At 52.6% G+C, this 20,653-nt stretch overlaps 1 protein-coding gene across 1 annotated transcript in view; it reads right to left on the bottom strand.

The window, feature by feature from the left end:
• The window catches only part of agrn (agrin), a 198,317-nt gene that overhangs the window by 95,920 nt on the left and 81,744 nt on the right, over nucleotides 1-20,653 (bottom strand). The window contains exon 3 of the mRNA XM_084461938.1: nucleotides 2,639-2,677. Coding sequence (XP_084318064.1) covers nucleotides 2,639-2,677 — 39 coding nt within the window. The remainder of the gene's footprint in view (nucleotides 1-2,638; nucleotides 2,678-20,653) is intronic.

Genomic DNA, 20,653 nt, shown 5'->3' with positions numbered 1-20,653 from the left:
CTTGCTCGAAGTGGTACGAGCTCAGTCTGTCTGTCTTTCTTTGTTGTATTCTGAAGTACTTGCGTTACAAGCGCACAGAAAGTTCGGAGTGAAGAGTTGTGTTCGTCAAACACTACCACAAACCACTCTACTAGACCAACACCAACCACTTGTCAAGCTTTAGGCCACTAAAATCTGACTTTGGCCCGTCTCTGACCCCTGTCTTTGGGCAAACTCATAACAAGAGTTTTCCATTTCTGGGGACGGCAGGCCAAAATGTGGGACTGAGCAGATTTGCTTTCAGTTTCTCATGCAGGAATTCTACAAAATAGTCCTTTCATTCTGTTTCATTCTACTTTACATCTATCTCCACTACCAGGAGCAATCATCAACACAGAGTCAATTCAGAAATGGCTTGCCTCTTAATGCATGAAGAATCTTGTCTGTGGTTTTTCTGTAATTAAGTATCCGGGAAGTGAGTGTCCTTGGAGCTGAGAAGTTCAGTGGAACGCCCCTGTTCTCCAGAACAGATTTGACAAATGGCAGAACCTTTATTAGCCCTTGGTACTGAAGCCTCTTCTCCACCAATTCCCCCCGGCACCGTGTGAAAGGGGTTAGCATTTGGGCCGTCACTAATTGGCCCACTAATCTCTCTGGTGCTAAATGACCCACAGAAACTCTGTCCTCCAGCGCAGGCTGAGGCTGGAGATTGGAGACTGTGATGCTTCTTTATGTTTGGTCGGCACATAAAAACATCCCAAACACGACTGAGGGAAAGCCTACAGAGCTATTGGAAATGTAATTAAGGTCTAGCAGTGGCTTTTAAACGCTTGACTTGTGCAAAAACAAACTGCGCTCTTCAGGCAGCCAAAACTTCCATACATGGGTAATGAGCGGCACGATCGATAAGACGCCACAGTTTGGCGGGAAACGTCGAGGGAGGACGGAGACGGGCTTCCTTCGCTGACTGACTGCTTTTTCCTCACGCTCACATAGTGTACTTTCCCCCCATGACAGCATCTGTTTCAACAACAACCGAACGGAGGCTTCTCCTCATTGAGAGCGAGAATCGTTTGTCAACCGCAATCTCAACTGTCATTAAGGAGAGCGCGAACGTGTGGCGTGATTGGACTTCCGGTGCCTCGTTTGATGAGCAGGCGGCGAAAGCACACCCGAGACATCTCGTACGCTTCCCAGGTGTTGAGGTCAGGCCAAGCTGAGAGATGCTCCAATCAAGCTCGGTTACTCAGACTGTGGGAGCTGGTTCGCCCGATGCCAGTTACCATCGTTACTCCGGGACGCAATCCCATTTGTCATAGAGCCAGAGTAAAGTGGCACAGTTTTTCATAGCTCTGTCTCCTCGCGAACACCTTTTTTTCCCCGCAAAATTCGATGACCTATGAGGCGAGTGATTGAGCAATTACGGGGACTGATTCAGCGAGAGCTCGGATGCTCCTTTTGTTCACAGCTCCAGCAGCTGGGCTCCCGATAATTATCAGTGGTCTTTGTGTTGTTTTTCCTTACTTACAAACCTTTGCCTTCGCGGCCCCCACACTGGGCCAGCGGGAGTCCATCTTGTCGGTATGTCACCGAAGAAGGGGTGCTTCGTGCGTCGCTCTGATAAATATTCATGACGGAGACAGAAACCAGCTGTTTCGCTCCAGTTAAAGGGCGCGAGGATCCGCCATTTGCAAATAAATCGTCCCCCGCCTAATTAATGACTCTCGTGACTTGTCTCGAAACGACTGAAACAATATGGCGCTGAGTATGGTGATTTATATCTGCAGCGGGAGGAGCGGAGCCAGCGGACAATTGGAACAGGGCTCGGCCAAGTGGAACAACTGGAGCTGCTGTGTCCCTGGCCTACATTGGGCAGCACCCAGATATAGGATGGCAGGGCCTACGTAGATGGGGGTGGATGGGGGTGACTATATTGAATACAGACTGCAACTGTTGGATGGGGAGGAGGACTACCAGCAGCAGCTGTAGAAGAAGGTACTGTCCTGGATAACTCTGTACTGGATAACTCTGTACTAGATAACTCTACTGGATAACTCTGTACTGGATAACTCTGTACTGGATAACTCTGTACTGGATAACTCTGTACTGGATAACTCTGTACTAGATAACTCTGTACTAGATAACTCTGTACTGGATAACTCTGTACTGGATAACTCTGTACAGGATAATTCTGTACTAGATAACCCTGTACTGGATAACTCTGTACTAGATAACTCTGTACTGGATAACTCTGTACTGGATAACTCTGTACTAGATAACTCTGTACTAGATAACTCTGTACTGGATAACCCTGTACTGGATAACTCTGTACTAGATAACTCTGTACTGGATAACTCTGTACTGGATAACCCTGTACTAGATAACTCTGTACTAGATAACTCTGTACTGGATAACTCTGTACTGGATAACTCAAACTGAACTGAGACAAATCAAGTCATCACAGTCCCATGCACCAAAGTGGAGACCCTAACCTGGACTGCGGTCCACGCCGAGGTGGTGAGAAACCGAAGGAAAGCAGCACAGCGCCAAGAGAGGTGTCCCACATCAAAGCAAGAGAACACCTCTCGGGGTGATAATTTCCAGGAGCCAAATCGGTGCGGTCATGGGGTTCGAGTGGAAGAACCCACAGAGGACTTACCATCAGGAGGGGGATGCTGCGTGAACGGTCCAGGTTTGTCTGGGGGAGATAAAGGAGAGACAAAAAGAGAAATGGGTTTTAGTTAGAGGAAGATTCAGGGACTTCCCTGGGGTGAAGCCCCAGTAATTGAGTTTGTCCAGAATAGAAAAGAGAGAGACTCTCTCTCCATCCTGGCTCGGCTTATCTGGTAGGTTTTAATACAAGGTCTGAGGTACAGAGACACACAATGGCGCTAATCAACACTAATACATTTCATCGTGGTGGGATCTTGCAAAAAAGGAATTTGCATTTAATTGTCTTTTCCCAAACCGCACAATACCTTTGAAATCACACAGACAATGGGTCATTTGTGGATAATAATAAGGCATAGATATGTACTGCTATTCTGGGTTATAATTGGCATACAGTTACAAAAACGTTAAGTGAAATTCTCGGTATTGTAACACTGTGGCCTGGGACCTGTGTGTGTGTGTGTGTGTGTGTGTGTGTGTGTGTGTGTGTGTGGGGGGGGGGGTGGGGTCAGCTACAGGATCTGCTCCCAGGACCGCATGGGGTGATTGGTCGAGAGGTTCAGGGCGGTCGGGGAGCAGAGTTTATTAGGTGGGTTTTGGGAGACGTGGGGAAGAGCGAGAGGGTTAGCAACGTGCGGGAACCCTTTCAGAGTTCTCGGGGCCTTTTATTATTTCGTTATGGCCGGCGTCCCCGACCCCAGAGCTAGCTGTGCTCCGAGCCGCGTCAGGAAATAAAGCGGGCCAGTCGGCTACCATCTGGACCTCCGTGCCGTCTGAAATCTGTACTCGCTGCCCCAGCAACGCCGCCATATTTAATACCGACAGAAACAAACTGCTCCCATCACAAGTCCTGAAGCTTACTTCCTAACTGATTTGATCGGCCAATTGCCTCGCCCTATAAATAACCCTAACCCTGACCCCGTGACCTCATGTGACAGCGGGCGCCGGTCTAAATGGTAAAGAGAACCGACAGCAGTGATTCTTTCACCGGCGGTTTCTTAAGCACGCGGGTCGTTACATATATAGTACCTGCCAAACGGCGGCCATATCTGGAGCGCAGGGTGTGAATGCGACTCAGCGGGAGTGAAAATGATGTGGGGATTCTGTGATGTGCTTGAGGTGTGTGTGACGCCCGCGGGAATGAGATGGATAATGGATGGATAATGAGCCTCGGTTTGCAGTGGGAGGGGACGACTGAACACCAACCGTGTGTGCTGTACACCCATACATACATACATACATACATACATGATATGGAAATTAATCTGAAGGGAGGGAGGGGAAGGGGGGGGTCAACTGAGCAAGTGGACCGAGTCGCTTCGGAACGTGCTCTCCCTGCGTCAGACACACACACACACACACACACACACACACACACACACACACACACACAAGGCGCAAGGCCCCAAAGGAAGCTGGATCATTGAGAGGTGGACCTAGAGCATCTCGCGCTCTCCGGAGCTAACTCATCTGTCCAAAACAGTCAGCCAGTCATCAGGGAACCTCGACACGCACACACACACATACACACACACACACACAATATACGCGTGCCGGGGATAGCGAGGAAGATAAAACGTATCGAATCAATCACCACGCTAACACATTCCCCGTCGCCGTTAGTGCCGGCCGTCCCGGGGGGGGGGGGGGGGGGGGGGCTCCTCGGGATTGTGGTGCTGTGTGCCGCCTAACGCGTGCCGGAGCAGAGTTTAAATTTAGTCTTACTTAAAATTGCTTGTCAACAGCGGGGATTGTGGGAGTGCGATAGAGAGATTAAGGTACTGTATGAGGAGGAGAGGGCGAGCTGCTGTCGGAGTTGAGTTGAGGTGAATAATGAAACGTCGACTGAGCCCGTTTCCCAGGCGATCATGACGCTGACATATTTCCATCCCCGGGATTTGAAGAACAAGAATAAGATAAACAGCGGGTGGATATATGACCCTTTCTCTCTCTGGGTCTCTCTCTCGATCTCTCTCTCAGTGTCTCTCTCTCTCTCTCCGTCTCTCTCTCAGTCTCTCTCTCTCTCGGTCTCTCTCTCGGTCTCTCTCTCGGTGTCTCTCTCTCTCTCTCTCAGTCTCTCTCTCTCAGTCTCTCTCTCTCTCTCTCTCAGTCTCTCTCTCAGTCTCTCTCTCTCTTTCAGTCTCTCTCACTCTGTCTCTCTCTCTCTCTCTCTCTCTCTGTCTCTCTCTCTCTCAGTCTCTCTCTCTCTCTCTCTCTGTCTCTCTCTCTCTCAGTCTCTCAATGGAGAGGATGCACACGACCGTACACACACTCATACATAATGTATGGTGAATGCATACGCCTACAACTGCTACACTTCCTTGGACACACACACACACACACACACACACACACTATATGGTTTTTTAAGCACAACAGCAAGCACAGAGAATGAGCTGACGGGTTTGACAAATGCACATGATTTCATCTCCTTTCAGTAATGAAAGGGCAAGATACAGTCTCTCGCATATCCCTACTGTATCTCCTGTCCCATCTCCTTGTGTGTGTGTGTGTGTGTGTGTGTGTGTGTGTGCGTGTGTGTGTGTGTGTGTGCGTGTGTGTGTGTGTACTGTATGTATATGTATGAAAGTCACATAATGGCCATTATTCACAGAATATCTAAACCAGATAAATGTGTCTTGTACTGACGTGTGTGTGTACAGTACATGTGTGTGTACGTGTGTGTGTTTGTGTGTGTGTACATGTGTGTGTGTGTGTGTGTACGTCTGTGTGTGTGTGTGTGTGTGAGGGGGGGGGGGGGGTTCTCTCCCTCTAGTAGATGACATACACTCCCATGTAGGCTAACCTGCGACCGACCCGCAACGAGAGAGAGTAAAGAGTGTGTGTGTGTACGTGTGTGTGTGTGTGTACATGTGTGTGTGTGTGTGTGTGTGTGTGTGAAGAGAGTAAAGCGTGTGTGTGGCAAATGCTTCACCAAATGGAACTGGACCCGAGGTCAATGTCCAGCCAGCGTTCTGCCCACACGGAGAGAGCTCTCCATGTTAATGGTGCTCCTTTCACTCCATCATTCTCTCTCAGTCTCTCTCTCTCTCCCTCCCTCTCTCTCTCTCTCATCTCCTCTCTTTAGGTGAGAGGTGGAAATGGAGCGCTCTAACCAGGTTTGTATTTAAATCTAATGGAATCTGTCTGGATTAAATTGATTCTGTAACGCGACGTGGTTACAAATGAACTCCCCTCCGGAACGCCCCCCCCCCTCCCTTTGATGAGAGAGAGAGAGAGTGAATGGGGGGGGGGGGGGGCGTGATTGAAAACCCTCTGGCTGATAACGGTTCGGGGGGGGGGGGGGGGTGGCACCGATCGGGGACGGGGGTGGACGGGGGGGCTGGATAGCCGTCTGTCCGCTGAGGGCCGTCACTCAGTCCCGCTGAGGCGCTCGCCGGAAGTGTGCGGGGGCGTTTTCGCCCGCTTCAGAGTCGACCAATAGGAAATGACTGCATACGTCCCTCTTAAGACTAGTTATTTCATGTGGTCCACATCGTCTCGGCTCACTGGGTCAGTTCAAATGTGTGACGACCACCGTACGCGAGGTAAATTAACGCTATATATGCGTTTGAGCGGTGAGAAGTAGTTCGCCTTCGAGGCAGACTAATCTGGCGTGGGATTGGAATATAATGCGAATTCACAGCACTTTGCACAGGAAAAAGCAGCGCAAAAACAAAACGAAACGCTGCACTAGCTATTGTGGAACATCTGCGTAGGTGTCATGAAGCACTGGAAAAAATTCACCTGTGCTGGCACGCCCCTTCACCTGTGCTGGCACGGTATTTCCCCTGTGCTAGCACGCCCTTTGACCTTTGCTGGCACGGCGAAGGTATTTTGTCGCCGACCGACGTCAAGCTGAGGAGGAAACCAGGAAGTGGAACGGAACGGAGACGATGCTCTGACGCCTAGCGGATCACGAGCCGACCGGGAGAACGGGGGCGCGCTTTCCTTAAAGGTCGCCGGCGTGCCTTAGCGGTAGACGTGGCTCGTCTAGGCGCGGCGGGCGGGGGCGCCCGGGGCTACGGTCCCCCGTCCGGGGTGGGGGGGGGAGAGAGAGAGGGGGCTCTCATGCAAGAGCTGCTCTCCTCGAAAAGCCATTTAATAAGGCTACTTTATCCCACGGTTCAAAGTAAATGCCACCGCTTTAAGGGGGATGATAGCGGCCCTCCCGGGCGTGCGGAGAGAGCGAGCTGCGGAGAGACGCCGTCTCCTCCTCGGCGCCGGGCCTTGAAGATAGCTCCGGCGGGGGTCGGCGTCCTTTTCCTATCGGAACGCTTTCAAGAACTGAAGCATACGTTTCGCAACAGATCAGTAGCTCTTCTCTTTCCTCGGACTCGCCGCGGCGTTCGACGCGCGCCCGTCCTTACAAACACACACACACACACACAGACACGACCGACCGCGCGCGGGGGACGTGGGGTGGGTGGGGGGGGGACGTACAGTTGTTGAGGAAGAGGAGCACGGCGAAGCCCAGCGTGGTGGTGGCCAGCAGGATCAGGCAGATGTTGCAGGGGATCATGAAGTAACGGACCACCAGGGACACCTTGTGCTGGTACATCCTGTCCCTCTCGGGGGGCGGCGGGGGGCTGGGGTAGTGGCAGCCGGCCATGGTCCACTCCATGGCGCGGGGGCCCCCCTCTTCCACAGCGAGGACGGGGGCGGGTGGGCGGGCGGGGATGAGGTGAGGTGTCCGCAAAAGCCGAGGGGAAGGGATGACGAGGAGATGGAGAGAGCCTGTAGAGAGACCCTGTAATGATGGGGTGTTTGAGAGAGACTCCGAACGGCGGGGTGGTTCAGCGTCTTGTCCAGCTGTGTGCCGCTGGCTCTTCACGGTTGCTCTCGGAAAAATGCGACGAGAAGCTTTCAGTGGTTTCCAGGCAACGCATATTGGCAGCTAATAACATCCATTTGCGGGAGACGACAAAAGCCTCCAGGGACGGCTCCTATTGGCCCCCGCCGGTCCATGCTCCCTCCATGCTACTCCACTCGCTGCAGGAGGACAGTCGTGGATTTCGGTGAGTGTGTGTGTGTCTGTGTGAGAAGTGTTCACGTAGGCTACAGCAGAAAAGTCTGTGTGTGTTCACGTGTATCTGTGTGAGTGTGTGTGTGTGAGAGAGAGAGAGAAAGAGAGAGAGAAAGAGAGAGAGAGAGAGAGAGCGAGAGAGAAAGAGAGAGAGAAAGGGAGGGGGTGATTATGGGTCTGAAAATGTATGTACTTGTGTCTGGTGTGTGGGGCACACTCACGCAGACAGCACCTGTGTGTGTGTGAGTGTGTATGTATGTGTGTGCGTGCGCGCACACGCGTTTTATAACAAGCCGCGGTCACTCAGGGTCCGAAAGGTTGTTTCCAAAACTTCCAGAGTTGCGACCGTAATTCCGCAGACGGTAAAAGACCCTCCTCTTTGTAACCCCGGCTCCAAAGACGTGGAACCCATAGGGGCCCCTCCCCCGCGGTGGCTTTCACAGCACAGGCCCGGCCCCGGCGCACACCCAACAAACAGCGTTAGTCAGGAAGAGTTTGACGGCTGAGCATCTTCTTCAGCCTCCCGTGGCGGTGAATGGGAGAGGCGCGAGGCTATCTCCGGCTCTGTCACGTTGCGCGCGCATTCATCAGCCTTCTCTCGCCTTTTATAAAAACGCCCCCGAGGGAAATAACAAACGATTCGTTGTATCCACTCGGCTTCCCCCCGTCTTATTGTCCAGAGCTAAAGTCAGGGCAAGGGAAAAAAAAAGATAATACACACCAGGCGACGTGCCCTCGGATCCGGACGCAACGCCCCCCCCACCCCCCTTCGCGAGCGCACTTGTGGATGTGTAATTAGCAGGGTGGCTGGTGAGCAGCTGGCTGTTGCCCACTAAAACATGCCCTCAGGATCCAGAGGAGGGCTTCTTTATTTTCCGATGACGACCTCCCACGAGTTAAAAAAACACAGCCTCCCCTTCCCCCGAAAGTAGGCTACGTAGAGCGGCCGTCCCCTGGAGTCCGGGGTAAAACAGGTCAGACGAAGTGGAGAGGGGCAGAAAGTTGGGAAGGATGAAATCAAACCCCCTCCCCCCCTCTCTCTCTTCAATGCAAAAGCACGCCTCCTCCTCTGCTGCCCCTGTTCCGCGAAAGACCGGGTGACAAGTGACACTCCACAGCCGACACCGTGACACTCCACAGACGGACGACACCGCGGCTGAAAAACAGCCAAAGGAAAATAAAAGAGGGAGGAGGGAGAAAAAACACACGCCTGTCAAATGAGAAATGAACAGCCTGGAGCCCGGACCCCGAATTCCCCCTCCGTTTCTTCAAGTCTAGTCCTCGATGTTGAAATTGATCCAAAAACGGCGAATGAGCTCTCTGTTCCAGAGTGTTCTGTTGGTATTCTCCTTTTCACAGAACCGCGGCTTATTCCGCTTCTTATTGCCTTCTGTTGGGGGAGAGAAGTCGCCTCTCTCTCTCTCTGGCTCGTTTTCCTCCCTTTCTCTTAGCATCCACTCCTCCTGTCTTGTTCCAGATCCAGAGGCGCTCGCAGCGTCCGCGGGGCTCTCCGCCGCTCGAGACGCAACCGCTCACCGGCAGCCAAAACAACAACTCGCGCTCAGACCATCATAGCGCACGCGAACACAATCCCGGGGCAGCAGGTAGTCAGTCCTCGTGTCAACCAGCTCCTCCACTCACAGCCGGCAAACTGGAGCGGGTGAGCGAGCGAGTGAGAGGACAGAGAGAGGGAGCAAGGGGGGGGGGGGGGGGGGGGAGAGAGAGAGAGAGAGAGAGAGAGAGAGAGAGGAGCCAACCAGAGAGCCACAGATGGAGAGGGAGCGGGAGCCCGGCAGAGTGATAGAGGGAGAGAGGCGGGAGGAGCGTGTCTCTCCAGACACTTGGTTCACCTCCTCTTCTCGCGCTCCGAGAGAAAAGCATCAGCGGGCGGGTGAGTCGCTGTCCCCCGAGCACTTCGCCCAGACCAGCGAGGTGAGAGAGAGGGGAGAGAGAGGGGAGATGGGGGTGAGGGGCCGTCTCTAACAAAGGCAGAGAGGGTAGGAGAGGCAGAGAGAGAAGTGGGGGAGGGAAGAGAAGGGGAGGGGAAAAAATGACTGAGAATAAAAGCTTTTGGGAATACTTAGGTCCTGTTGTGTGTGTGTGTGTGTGTGGAGGGGGGGAGGGGGGGGGGGAGCAACAGTGCAGAAAAACAAAGGAGGGTTTGGTCTTGTCGGCTGCCTTCCAGTTGTTTAATCTAAATCATTAAGAAAACTCTCCACGAAGCACAGGATCACAAAGGTTTCTGATGAAAAACACACAGAATGTGGCAAAAAATTGCGATCTCAAACGCAAACAACCAAAGCCTGCTCGCGGTGACACTCTGTTCTGACTTCTGGCTATATTCCATGTTAAGCTATTATCCAATAAACAAAATAACTGTTCACTCACTCTGTTTAATGACACTGTGCCACATGCTTTTTTTTTCTGTCCTCCTTTGACAAATAGAGGAGAAAAGATTGAAATGAATATTCAACAGAGCTGGCAACTGATCCTAGTGAAAATAGGCTATGCACCTAATCTGGAGCATGTAATTTTATGCACTTTTATAAAGCAATATATTATTTCTGCTCTGATGTGCATAATGAGGTCAAAATGGTGGGGTGGTCATGGTATGTTCTGGAAGGCCCCCGAACATCGATATCTACTTTCACCAGCACAATGACAGTCATGATCAGAGCGAGGCAGATGCAAGGCAGTATGTATGATCAATTATTTATGTTCATTCACTCTGCCTCTCCCTCTTAACCTCCTACCCACCCTCTGCTTCACACATGAACACACACACGCACGCACACACACACACACACACACATGCAATCCCCATACAAAGAATAAGAACACATAAGAAGAACCACACAATCACACACGCATGCACGCACACACGTGCGCACACACACACACAGTTTGTACTACATTTGTGCTCATGAGAGAGAGAGACAGAGAGAGAGAGAGAGAGAGCGAGAGAGAGACAGAGAGAGAGAGACAGAGAGAGAGAGAGAGAAACACTCTGGACTCTGGACTCCTGGTTCCCACCCAAACGACCCAGTTCCCAGTCATTTATCTCTTTGGACACGGTGCTGTCCCCGGCCCAGTGTGGCCGTCACGGCCCAGGGGTCAGCCGGGTCGTCTGCCTGCTAGGGGTCGTGGGTTCACCCTCCCAGCCAGATGTAGCCCAGGCCCTAGGCAGGTAGCCTCAGCTCTGCTCTGCTTCACGACCGGCCGAGCTCTGCGTGATTCTCCACGTTCGCAAAACTGAGCGCCAAAAAACAAACAGGCGTTCTATTTTTCTGTCTTGATTTACCCATCTTCTTCACTCTCCGCACCTCTCTCTCTCTCTCTTTCTCTCTCTCTTTCTCTCTCTCTTTCTCGTTCTTTTTTTTCCCAAATAGGCCATAATTATGCAGACTCCAGTCGATAGAGGGCGCCACAGAACCGCCCGGCCCGACTCCGCCACCGGCGGCGCAAACAGGATGCTCAGTCAACATCAAAGAGCGCTCTGATCCATTTTTAATGACAGTGATATTGCGAAAGGTTAACATCCCTCTCCGAGTTTGACATTTTCATTAAAAAGCCTGAGACTGTTTACTGTGACAGGCATGTCTAAGGAGTTCACATGCAGTGTGTGTGTGTGTCTGTTGTTGATGGTGCGTGTGTGTGTGTGTGTGTGTGTGTGTGTGTGTGTCATGGTTTGCATGGGTGACTTGTGATAAGGAAGCTGGGATAATGGCGTGTGTAGCCAAGCGTATATCCAGGTGTTCCAGATGACCAACGTTGGGCAGATAAATAACTGCTGTACGTCAATACTTATAGAATCACCTCTAAATCACCTGGAAAAACCTGTTTTTAATGCATTCATGTCACGGACATAACTTTTCTCAAGGCATCGAGCACGCCAAACCTCCAATAGAAGAACGTGACATGAATTCCAGATTTTTCTTTGGTGAGAGAAACACATTGATTACGTCTGCAGCATGAATAAGACCGTAGATACCTGTATAAGGTCCTCGCTTTTGTTTTTCACAGAGCTAAAGGACCAGCTATTACAAAGTTCTTCCATGTCCCAAACGCGAGATTACTTTTCGCAACCCAGTTTAGCAAGAACACCATAGAGTTGAGGGTTAAGGTTAGGGTTAGGGTTAGGGTTGGGGTTGGGGTTAGGGTTAAGGTTAAGGTTAGGGGTTAGGGTCTTCCTTAACCCTAAACTCAATGGTGCTATCGCTAAACTGGGTTGCAAAACGCGTAGACGCGTCCCAAACAAGAAGAGGCCAGCTACATACGGATTAGATGAGTCATCGGAATACATGGTGCTACATTGATGACTTAGCCGTGCACTGTAAATCTAGACATGCAAAACAACAAGCATCTTTATCTGTCACATGGTGTAGGCGGCGAAACACACACACACACACACAAAATGGCTGGAGCATGTACCGATGTACCATGTTCTCTCTGCTCTTAACCCATCCCGATGTCCTTCCCCCAAGGGCAGCCAGAAGCAGGGGACGCGCCCGGGGGACAACCAAGTCTTCGCCAGGGACGGACAGCGTATTGGGTTCTTTATGGGGGGAACCCTTGAGAACACGGGGAGAACATGCAAACTCCGCACAGAAAGGCCCGAAGACCTTCTTGCTGTGAGGCGACAGTACGAGGTACTGCGTCACCATGCCGCACATGAGCGGTTTTAGGTTTCAGTGCCTTGCTCAAGGACACTTCGGCACACTCCGGAAGCTGGGATCGAACCGGGGACCTTGCGATCCCCAGCCGGCCGCTCTACCTCCTGACCTACATGCCGCCCCGTTCATGTGGCAAAAGACCAAAGACATGTCATGGTGTTCTCTAATTAGGGACATGAGAAGCGCTGTGTTGGGGTAGAATCCACCATGTGAAGCGAGGCCGCCACCAAGAGCGTTACACTACATAACTCATAAAGACATGCAACGTATGAATGTGAATGAATGGTGGTGGTGGTCGGAGGGGCCGTAGGCGCTGATTGGCAGCCACGCTTCTGTCAGTCTGCCCCAGGGCAGCTGTGGCTACAGATGTAGCTGACCACCACCGGTATGACTGTGTCTGAATGAATACTGGACTCTGTAAAGCGCTCTGGGTATCATGAAGGGCGCTATATAAATCCAACTTGATTGATTGATTGATAACCAATGGCTCCATATGAGATACATTCCGGCCTATATAAAATCCACCAATTGAATACAACTGTGCTGAAGCCAATTCGTCCTACCGTACATGGGTACTACATAAGCCCTACATAGGAGCGACGTCAGCGCTACATAATTTCACGCTGATGTCAAATCGTCCCCATCTATCCGGCCGCGTTGCCAGACCCCCACGAGGTGACGGCCCGGACTCGTCCGCCAACCGGCTCGGCTAGCAGGTGGGCCCCGGCGCTCTCGCAAGGGTATTAGCTCCAATCACCATAAATCACAGCGTTCTGCTGTCCAGCGGATTCCCGGACTTCCCGGGCGCGAGGGGTGTCCAGGCTGCCGAGCACGGATCCAAATCCGGGGGGAGAGAGGGGGGAGGACGCGGGGGAGGGGGACGAGAGCCTTCGCAGCTGTGCATGGCTAACGTCGTTATCTTCCACAGGCTTCCGAGTCAGAGAGCGGGAGAGGAGAGGAGAGGGAGTGAGAGACGGATTGAGTGTGAAGGAGAGAGAGAGAGAGAGAGGGAGAGAGAGAGAGAGAGAGAGAGAGAGAGGGAGAGAGAGAGAGAGAGAGAGAGAGAGGGAGAGAGAGAGAGAGAGAGGAAACAGATCAGTGTGAAAGGAGGAGGCGATGTTATGCCGCCCGTAGGCAGCCGGTCCGACGTGTTAACGAAGCCGTTTCTGAGACGGCTCGACTCGTATGCGTATGAATGCGTGACGCATGTGCCAGCGAGTGACTCAAACCCCGGTGTCGCGGCGAGGGAGCGTGACGCTCCAAAGATGATGTCTTCTCCGAGGCAGCTGGAACTGGAAATTAACCCGAGTGTATGTTCCCTGTTGCTGTAAGACATTCCTGATTCATTTGGCCCCTCCAGATAATGCGTCTGGAATCGTCAGTACATCTGGACAACTGTTTCTGCTGTTAATGGGTTAGTCTCGTCTCCCAACTCCAGCACCAGTATGAATCATTGCCTCCACTCTACTCCAGCAACCCAAATCTCCTCTAGACCCCCCCGCCCCCCCCCCCCCCCCCCACGTTAGCAGGGCTGCATTCCAGAGGAGTCCGACCCTAAAGCGGCCATCTTGAGTCTGTAGTGCAGCTGGGCACCTCCTGGCACCTTGGAGCTGATCTGGGGCCCTCCCTGCTGTCGAGGTTCCTACCCCCACACACTGGGTGAGGGGCCGTAAATTCACACAGCCTCCCACATGATCTGGAGTCTGTTCGCCCCCCCCCCCCCTTGACAGCGGCCCTTGCCCGGAGGCTGATCCTGGGTCTGTGCGGAGGTCTGTGCCGACACTGCTTCTGCTACGAGCCCGCAGCCTCTTACCCCCCCCCCTCCGTTTAATCAGCGCTAACAACAATAATGATCTCAACATTTAACACCCCCCACGCCTCCACATGTTCATTCAGTTTATTATCCACGGCACTTTTCCTTTAATGGGCCTTGAAGATATTATTCCATAGGGTTTGTAGAAAGAGAGAGAGAGAGAGAGAGAGAGAGAGAGAGTGACAGGGGGGGAGAAAGAGACAGGGAGAGGTGTGTGTGTGAGAGAAGAGGGGAATGGAATAGGTGTTAGTGAGTGAGAGAGAGAGAGAGAGAGAGAGAGAGAGAGACAGGGAGGGAAAGAGAGACCGGGAGGGAGAGAGATAGAGAGAGACAGGGAGAGGTGTGTGTGAGAGAGAAGAGAGAGGAATGGGACAAGTGTTAGAGTGAGAGAGAGAGAGACAGAGAGAGAGAGAGAAAGACAGACAGGGAGAGAGAGACAGGGAGAGAGAGACAGGGAGAGAGAGAGAGAGAGAGAGAGAGAGAGACAGAGAGAGTAGGGGACAGCTCAGGGCGAAAGAGAGAAACACCCAGGGGTGGCCGGGGACGTGAGAGAGAGCGCCGGGAGTGTCGCCGCCCTCTCCGAGCCCGTCGGGAGTGACACCCGTCCGTGTGGCGAGCCCATGGCGCGCGCCGTGGCCCAGGAGGGAGCAGACAGGAAGTCTCTGCCGTCTACAGAGCGCTTATTGTTGGCTCCGACGGTTTCGACAGCAGGGGCGGCGCAGCGGTGGAGCCCAGGGGCCCCAATTCGGGTATCGGTTCCCCAACCCGGCCAGCAATCTGTCATCCCGGGGGCCACGCCGGCTACAACCAGGCTGGACTCATCCAGCTCAGACCTCGACAAAAAACCAGCCGGCGGCCGAGTGCAGAAGATATGGTCAAGTGGGAGTCAGGTACTGTAAGCGGGCAACGCCATTAAAATGAGTAATGATGTGAGTTGCTGTGGCATATGTTAAGTTACGCTTATTAGCTTAGCTTAGTGATGGCTGGTTTTCCGTGGAGGTTCGCTTGTCAGGGTTATTCCGCTACCGACCGCGCCCAAGGTCAGAGAGAGATGGATGGATGGGGGGGGGGGGGGCACAAAGAGAGAGAGAGAGAGAGAGAGAGAGAGAGAGAGAGAGAGAGAGTGCACCCAGAGTGCATCAAGTCCAGGGGGTCATATCCAGTAGTAATTCCCGAGCGGAGAAGGTAGCTGTGCCCCGAGCAATAAATTAAAAGGAGAGGTCAAGCAGGCGGACGAGGAGAAGGAATCTCGTGGGACGTTTCACCGCCCACAGAGGAGGAGCCCGGCGAAAAGGCAAAGCCCGGGACACGGGAATTAGGAGGATGAAAGAAAACACAGTTCTACTCTGATCATAATGTTGAACGCGTTAATCAACAAGAAATGTTGATAACCACCATAATGTTAAAAAAAAACAAGAGTACTTTTGAAGTTCCTTCAAAAGCATCTACCATTTCCCACATCAAAAACAATGCATTGCACAAAACTACAATCGCTGCCTCACATTGCAAACAGACACACACACACACACACATACACACACACACACACACATTCCACTATCAAAGCTGACAGTGACAAGCTATTATGCCAAAAACCTTTAATTCACATTTACAGTAAAGCACTCTTTCTTTCTCCCCCTCTCTCTCTTTCACACACACACACACGCACACGCACACACACAGCTCACACTCTGTCAAGCCTTTTAGATAGAGAGTAGAGAGGGAATCTTAATTGGCACACAATCCCCATTGCTGAGAAGCTGTCCAAGAAGAAATACCTATATATATACATACATTATTTATATTCTTAATCAGTCACCTCAGATCCAAGCCCTCTAACAAGACAGGTTCTCTGGATTTTTGTTCAATAATTCCTTTGAACAGAAACCAGGGAAACGAGACCAAGTTGGCGTGCGAGAGTATATGAGCGCACATGTGGTGGAACATGATTTGTGCGGTCAGACCGCAATCGGGGTGCCGAGATCACATGTCCTCTTTATGTCCCAGCATGCCCAGCGGTGAGGTGATTTCACACTCCCAGGTGTTTTGTCTGGGCTAGTTGGAGCCAGGGGGGTCAGCTGGGGTCGCGTTGACACAGGTGTTCGGGAGACGCGGGGAGACGAGTGTCATTCCGTCATCCGGCGCAGATGCTGTTACCGAGGAGACCTGGCCTTCGCAGCAAGCTGACGACAGAAATATATCTTCCTAACCTTGAGACCAACTGTCTGTCAAGCACTTCTTCCTGCCTGTTCCCCCAAAGCGTCTTAACTCTGTCTGACACTGACACACACACACACACACACACACACACACACACACACAGATAGAAGGACTCAAGCATACAAATAGATTGACGGGCGTGAAGGCAGAGGGACAGAAACAGACAAACACTCCTGCTCTTTCAAATGTCTAAAGGGAAAAAGAATTGGGGCGATCGAGCCAAGATAGCTTGATTGGCTTTCGAGATCCAAGGCTAATCGTTGGCGCTTGAAAAGGAATCTGCCAAAGCACCGGTGTTGAAGGACTGCTGTGAGGGCCTCTTGAAAACGTGAAAGTTTGCACTATTTGCTGCTCCTTCATCCTTTGAAAGTCAGAACTTTAAAGTACTCGGAACATACTTAGTCATCTCCTGCGGAGATACAAAATTCACAAATCCTCAAAGCCCGTACAGACGCTGGAATGACTGATCGACTCATACCACTGACCTGTGGTATGCGTCCGCCAGGTTTCATAACAAGGTCAAGTTTCTCATTTAATACACGCGCCGTTGTTGTCGTGATTGGGGGGTGGTACCGCAGATCGAAAGGACACGCTACGCCAGTAAGGCTAAAAGGGGTCATGTTTGAGTGGGACTCACTTTCTAGCATCGGTGACATTATGAGCACGAGTGAGCCCTATACTGCGTGGGAGGGGGGGGGTCATGATTGTGACAGGGCGGGTATTGGGGCGGAGGGGAGATGGGTGTATCATCTCCCTGCTTCGCTTTGAGGAGAGGGGGGGGGGGGGGTCATGATTGTGACGGGGTGGGGGTAGGGGGGGGGGGGGTTAGAAGTACCGCTGAGTGTATCATCTCCCTGCTTCGCCCTCTCCATCTACATCGGCGACCATGTACTCCGGACGCGGTTCAATCATGGGCTAACGGGACACGCCCGCCGCCATCGGCTCGTCACTCATCCCGGCTCGTCAGTCATCCCGAAGCGGACGAGGGGATGGGGGGGGGGGGGTGGATGGGGATGAAGCGGCAGGGGATGGAAAACGCCCCTCCTCCTCGCCACGGGGCTAACGCTCTACAATGATGAGCGCAGCGCCGCCTCATCCATTATTCAGCAGGAGCCAAACCGATCGTCAAGACAAATGGAGAGGGGGAACCAGGGACAGGAGCCGGCGTAGATGGAGTCCTGCTGGGACAGAGACGCCCGGAGGAGAGAGGGAGGGGGACAGACGGTTCTCCGTAACCAGAACCCTGTAGGACATCCGCTAGCCTGGCTCCAGTGGAAGTGACACGAAAAAATCGGCGGCCATTATGTGTATTAGGTTTGGGGACGAGGCAGTTACGCGCGACTTGACGAGAAGGTTGTCGGGCGCACGTTCGGCGGGGGAGTCCAGTCGAACACAAACAGGACGCTGTGCTGTGAGTCCGGCCGATAGGCGCCGTCTGCTATTGGCCACGGCGCCGGGTAAAACGCGGACAGGGAGGCACGCACATCCACGGCCGGACAGGGCAGGTGTTGAGCTAAGAGTACGATATCAAGAGGAATATAGGAAGCTCGCAACACTGCGGACTCTTAGAAAATCAGTGATTTATTTGCGACTGCATGGTAACAAGTTTGGAGCAACAGCTCTTCGTCAGACACTGATAGGTGGACAGACGTCCTCTTAAAAGCGCACTGAAAACGGTCACATGACTAAAACAGGTGTAGCGAATCAACACTCAAATTAGGGTAGTCAGTGTACAGATCATTATATGACAATGTACATAGACACAATCCCATAACAAAAGAAAATAAATACAATATGAATATAAAATATTAAGCAGAGGCGCCTCTGGTCCTATAGTAGCAATATGAGAGAAACGACTGTAAATACAAGGTAACCCTGCAATAGGTCAACTCAATAGTTGACCGGGTAAAACGCAATCCACAGCGCACAACACAAACATCAGCCCACACGCCGGGCACTTCCCAGTTGTTAAAGTCAAACTACAACATAGCCACAGGTCTCCTGGTGAATCGTAGATGCGGAATGGAGATGTTCCCTGCTAGATTCACGCGCTCCGTCTAGGTGGTTGCGAGGTTTAAATTAATACCCGGTTGCTACGGCAACACGCGAGGTATGCAAAAAAAAAAGTGTGGTACGTTTTTTTTTATCGTCTTTTTTTATGGTAATTTTTTAGATTTCATCTAGAGCTAATGCAGAGAGGAGAGAGCGAGAGAGAGAGAGAGAGAGAGAGAGAGAGAGAGAGAATTTGCATCGCGGCTTCAGACAATTTGGGTTTCTCTGACCCAAACATGCATCACAATCATTTAGCTGATGCTTTTATCCAACATTTGGAACACCTGGTGGCCATTTGCATGGACCAGCCTGACCCGGCTTCCTGAATGGTCGCAGCACGCCGCTGTGTCTGTGAATAACCCTCTACAGCTGCGTCCAGAGCAGAGAAAACAGTCCCGGTCGTCACAGTCTCTCCTCCATCCCTCCCTCCCTCATCTCTCTCTTATTCCCTCTCTCTCTCCTCCTCTCCGGTTTCACTCGCAGATTTTGTCATCTGACCCCCATCGACCCCCAGCCTCACGGCGCCCCCCGAGGGGGACCGCAGCCCTCGGATCGGCTTCTCCACCGCCACGACAAATGAGCTCGGTGCCGCTGCGCCCCGTACCCCCCCCCCATCCCACCCCCCTCCACCCCCCCGCCCGGCGACCGCGCGTACCCAGACCACCTCGCGCGTCACGACGGAAGGGTTCGTTGTGGTTCATCACGGGTCCGTCGCGGCGCCGGGGGGGGGTGGGGGGGGCTCGGTAAAGCGGGGTCAACGAACGGCGGTTAAAAACAGTCCCGTTTCTGAAGGCCGAGGGGAACGGGCCTCATCAGGCTCATTAGCGTGTGATGAATGAGGTGCTCGCCAGGGGGGAGGTTCCGCTGTTTTAAAACCTTAGCGGTTGGTGGCTGACCTAAGCGTGGGGGGGGGGGGGGGGGGGGTAGGGCTGGGGGGGGGGGGCGTACTGCTCCCAAGGTCCCACAGGTCTTTTACTCTCTCCTAACGCTTTCTATTTCATCACAGGGGTGGTGCACACACACACACGCGCGCGAGCACACACACGCGTGCGTCAGACGCACAAATGCACGTACTTGCACACTCACACATAATACCTACTGCAGGCAATCACGTCTCAGGGGAGAAGGAGAGAGCGGGAATGGAGCGAGAGACGGAGAGAGGCAAATTATAGGGGAGCTGAAAGAGTGGAGAGCTGTAGATGGAGAGAGAGAGAGAGAGAGAGAGAGAGAGAGAGAGAGAGAGGTCAGCCGGGCCATTTACGTAGCTTGCTGGAGTGGTCTTGTGTCTCTAACAATCTCCTTCAGGGATATACCAGAAGAGATGCTGGGATGAGGGGAGACAGAGAGAGAGAGAGAGAGAGAGAGAGAGAGAGAGAGAGAGAGGAGTCTTTGAGCAGAGATATTGTTGATTAAAGGTAAACTAGAAAGAGCTAGAAAGAAAGAGGTGCATGAACAAGGGAGAGAGAGAGAGAGAGAGAGAGAGAGAACAGCAGGAAGACACCAAGCTGGACAGACGGCACTGGAAAGAGAGGCATGAAGGAAGAGAGAAAGAGGGGAGAGGGGGGAGGAGGGGAGAGAGGGAGAGTAATGGACTGGTGTGAGAGGTACTACAGCCTGCCAGCCCAGAGAGACGAAGAAAGGGAGAGAAATTGAGCAGTGTAACCATCAGCCCCAGCTGTCTGCTTGTGGTGTGTGTGTGTGTGTGTGTGTGTGTGTGTGTGTGTGTGTGTGTGTGTGTGTGTGTGTGTGTGTGTGTGTGTGTGTGCGCGCGCGTGTGCGTGTGTAGCCTACTCCTGGCGGGGCTGAGCTCCCCATCTCTCCGTGACTGAGGGGCCAGGCCTTCTCATTAAGACGGCCCAGGAAGGAGCTCTCCTCGCCGGGGAGAGGGCCCCCGAGTGTCCAGCCTGCCTGCTCCGCCCTGGACACGGTCCACGAGCTGAGGACTCAGCTGGGCCCAGCCGGGCTGGCTCCAGGACCGCTTTCTCCGGGGCTGCAGCTGTGTTCTCACAGCCCGAGGGCTGAGACGGGCCCTCGGAACAACGCCAACACAGAGTAGCGACGCTCGTTATACAGCGCTCTATATTAGCTATGATGCTAATTACAGTTTATAGGCAGGTTGGTTAGTAGTTTAGACTAGCGTGTTCCACGGGACATCGATCGTTCCCCTTGGAACTGGGGAAAGCGAGGTGGTACGGAGACGCTGATGAGTGCCGACATAAA

This window comes from Borostomias antarcticus (assembly GCF_949987555.1).
Source record: "Borostomias antarcticus genome assembly, chromosome: 3".
In the NCBI taxonomy this organism is placed as follows: domain Eukaryota; kingdom Metazoa; phylum Chordata; class Actinopteri; order Stomiiformes; family Stomiidae; genus Borostomias; species Borostomias antarcticus.
The sequence above is the reverse complement of the archived record's forward strand: the minus strand, read 5'-3'. Positions and strand labels throughout refer to the sequence as shown.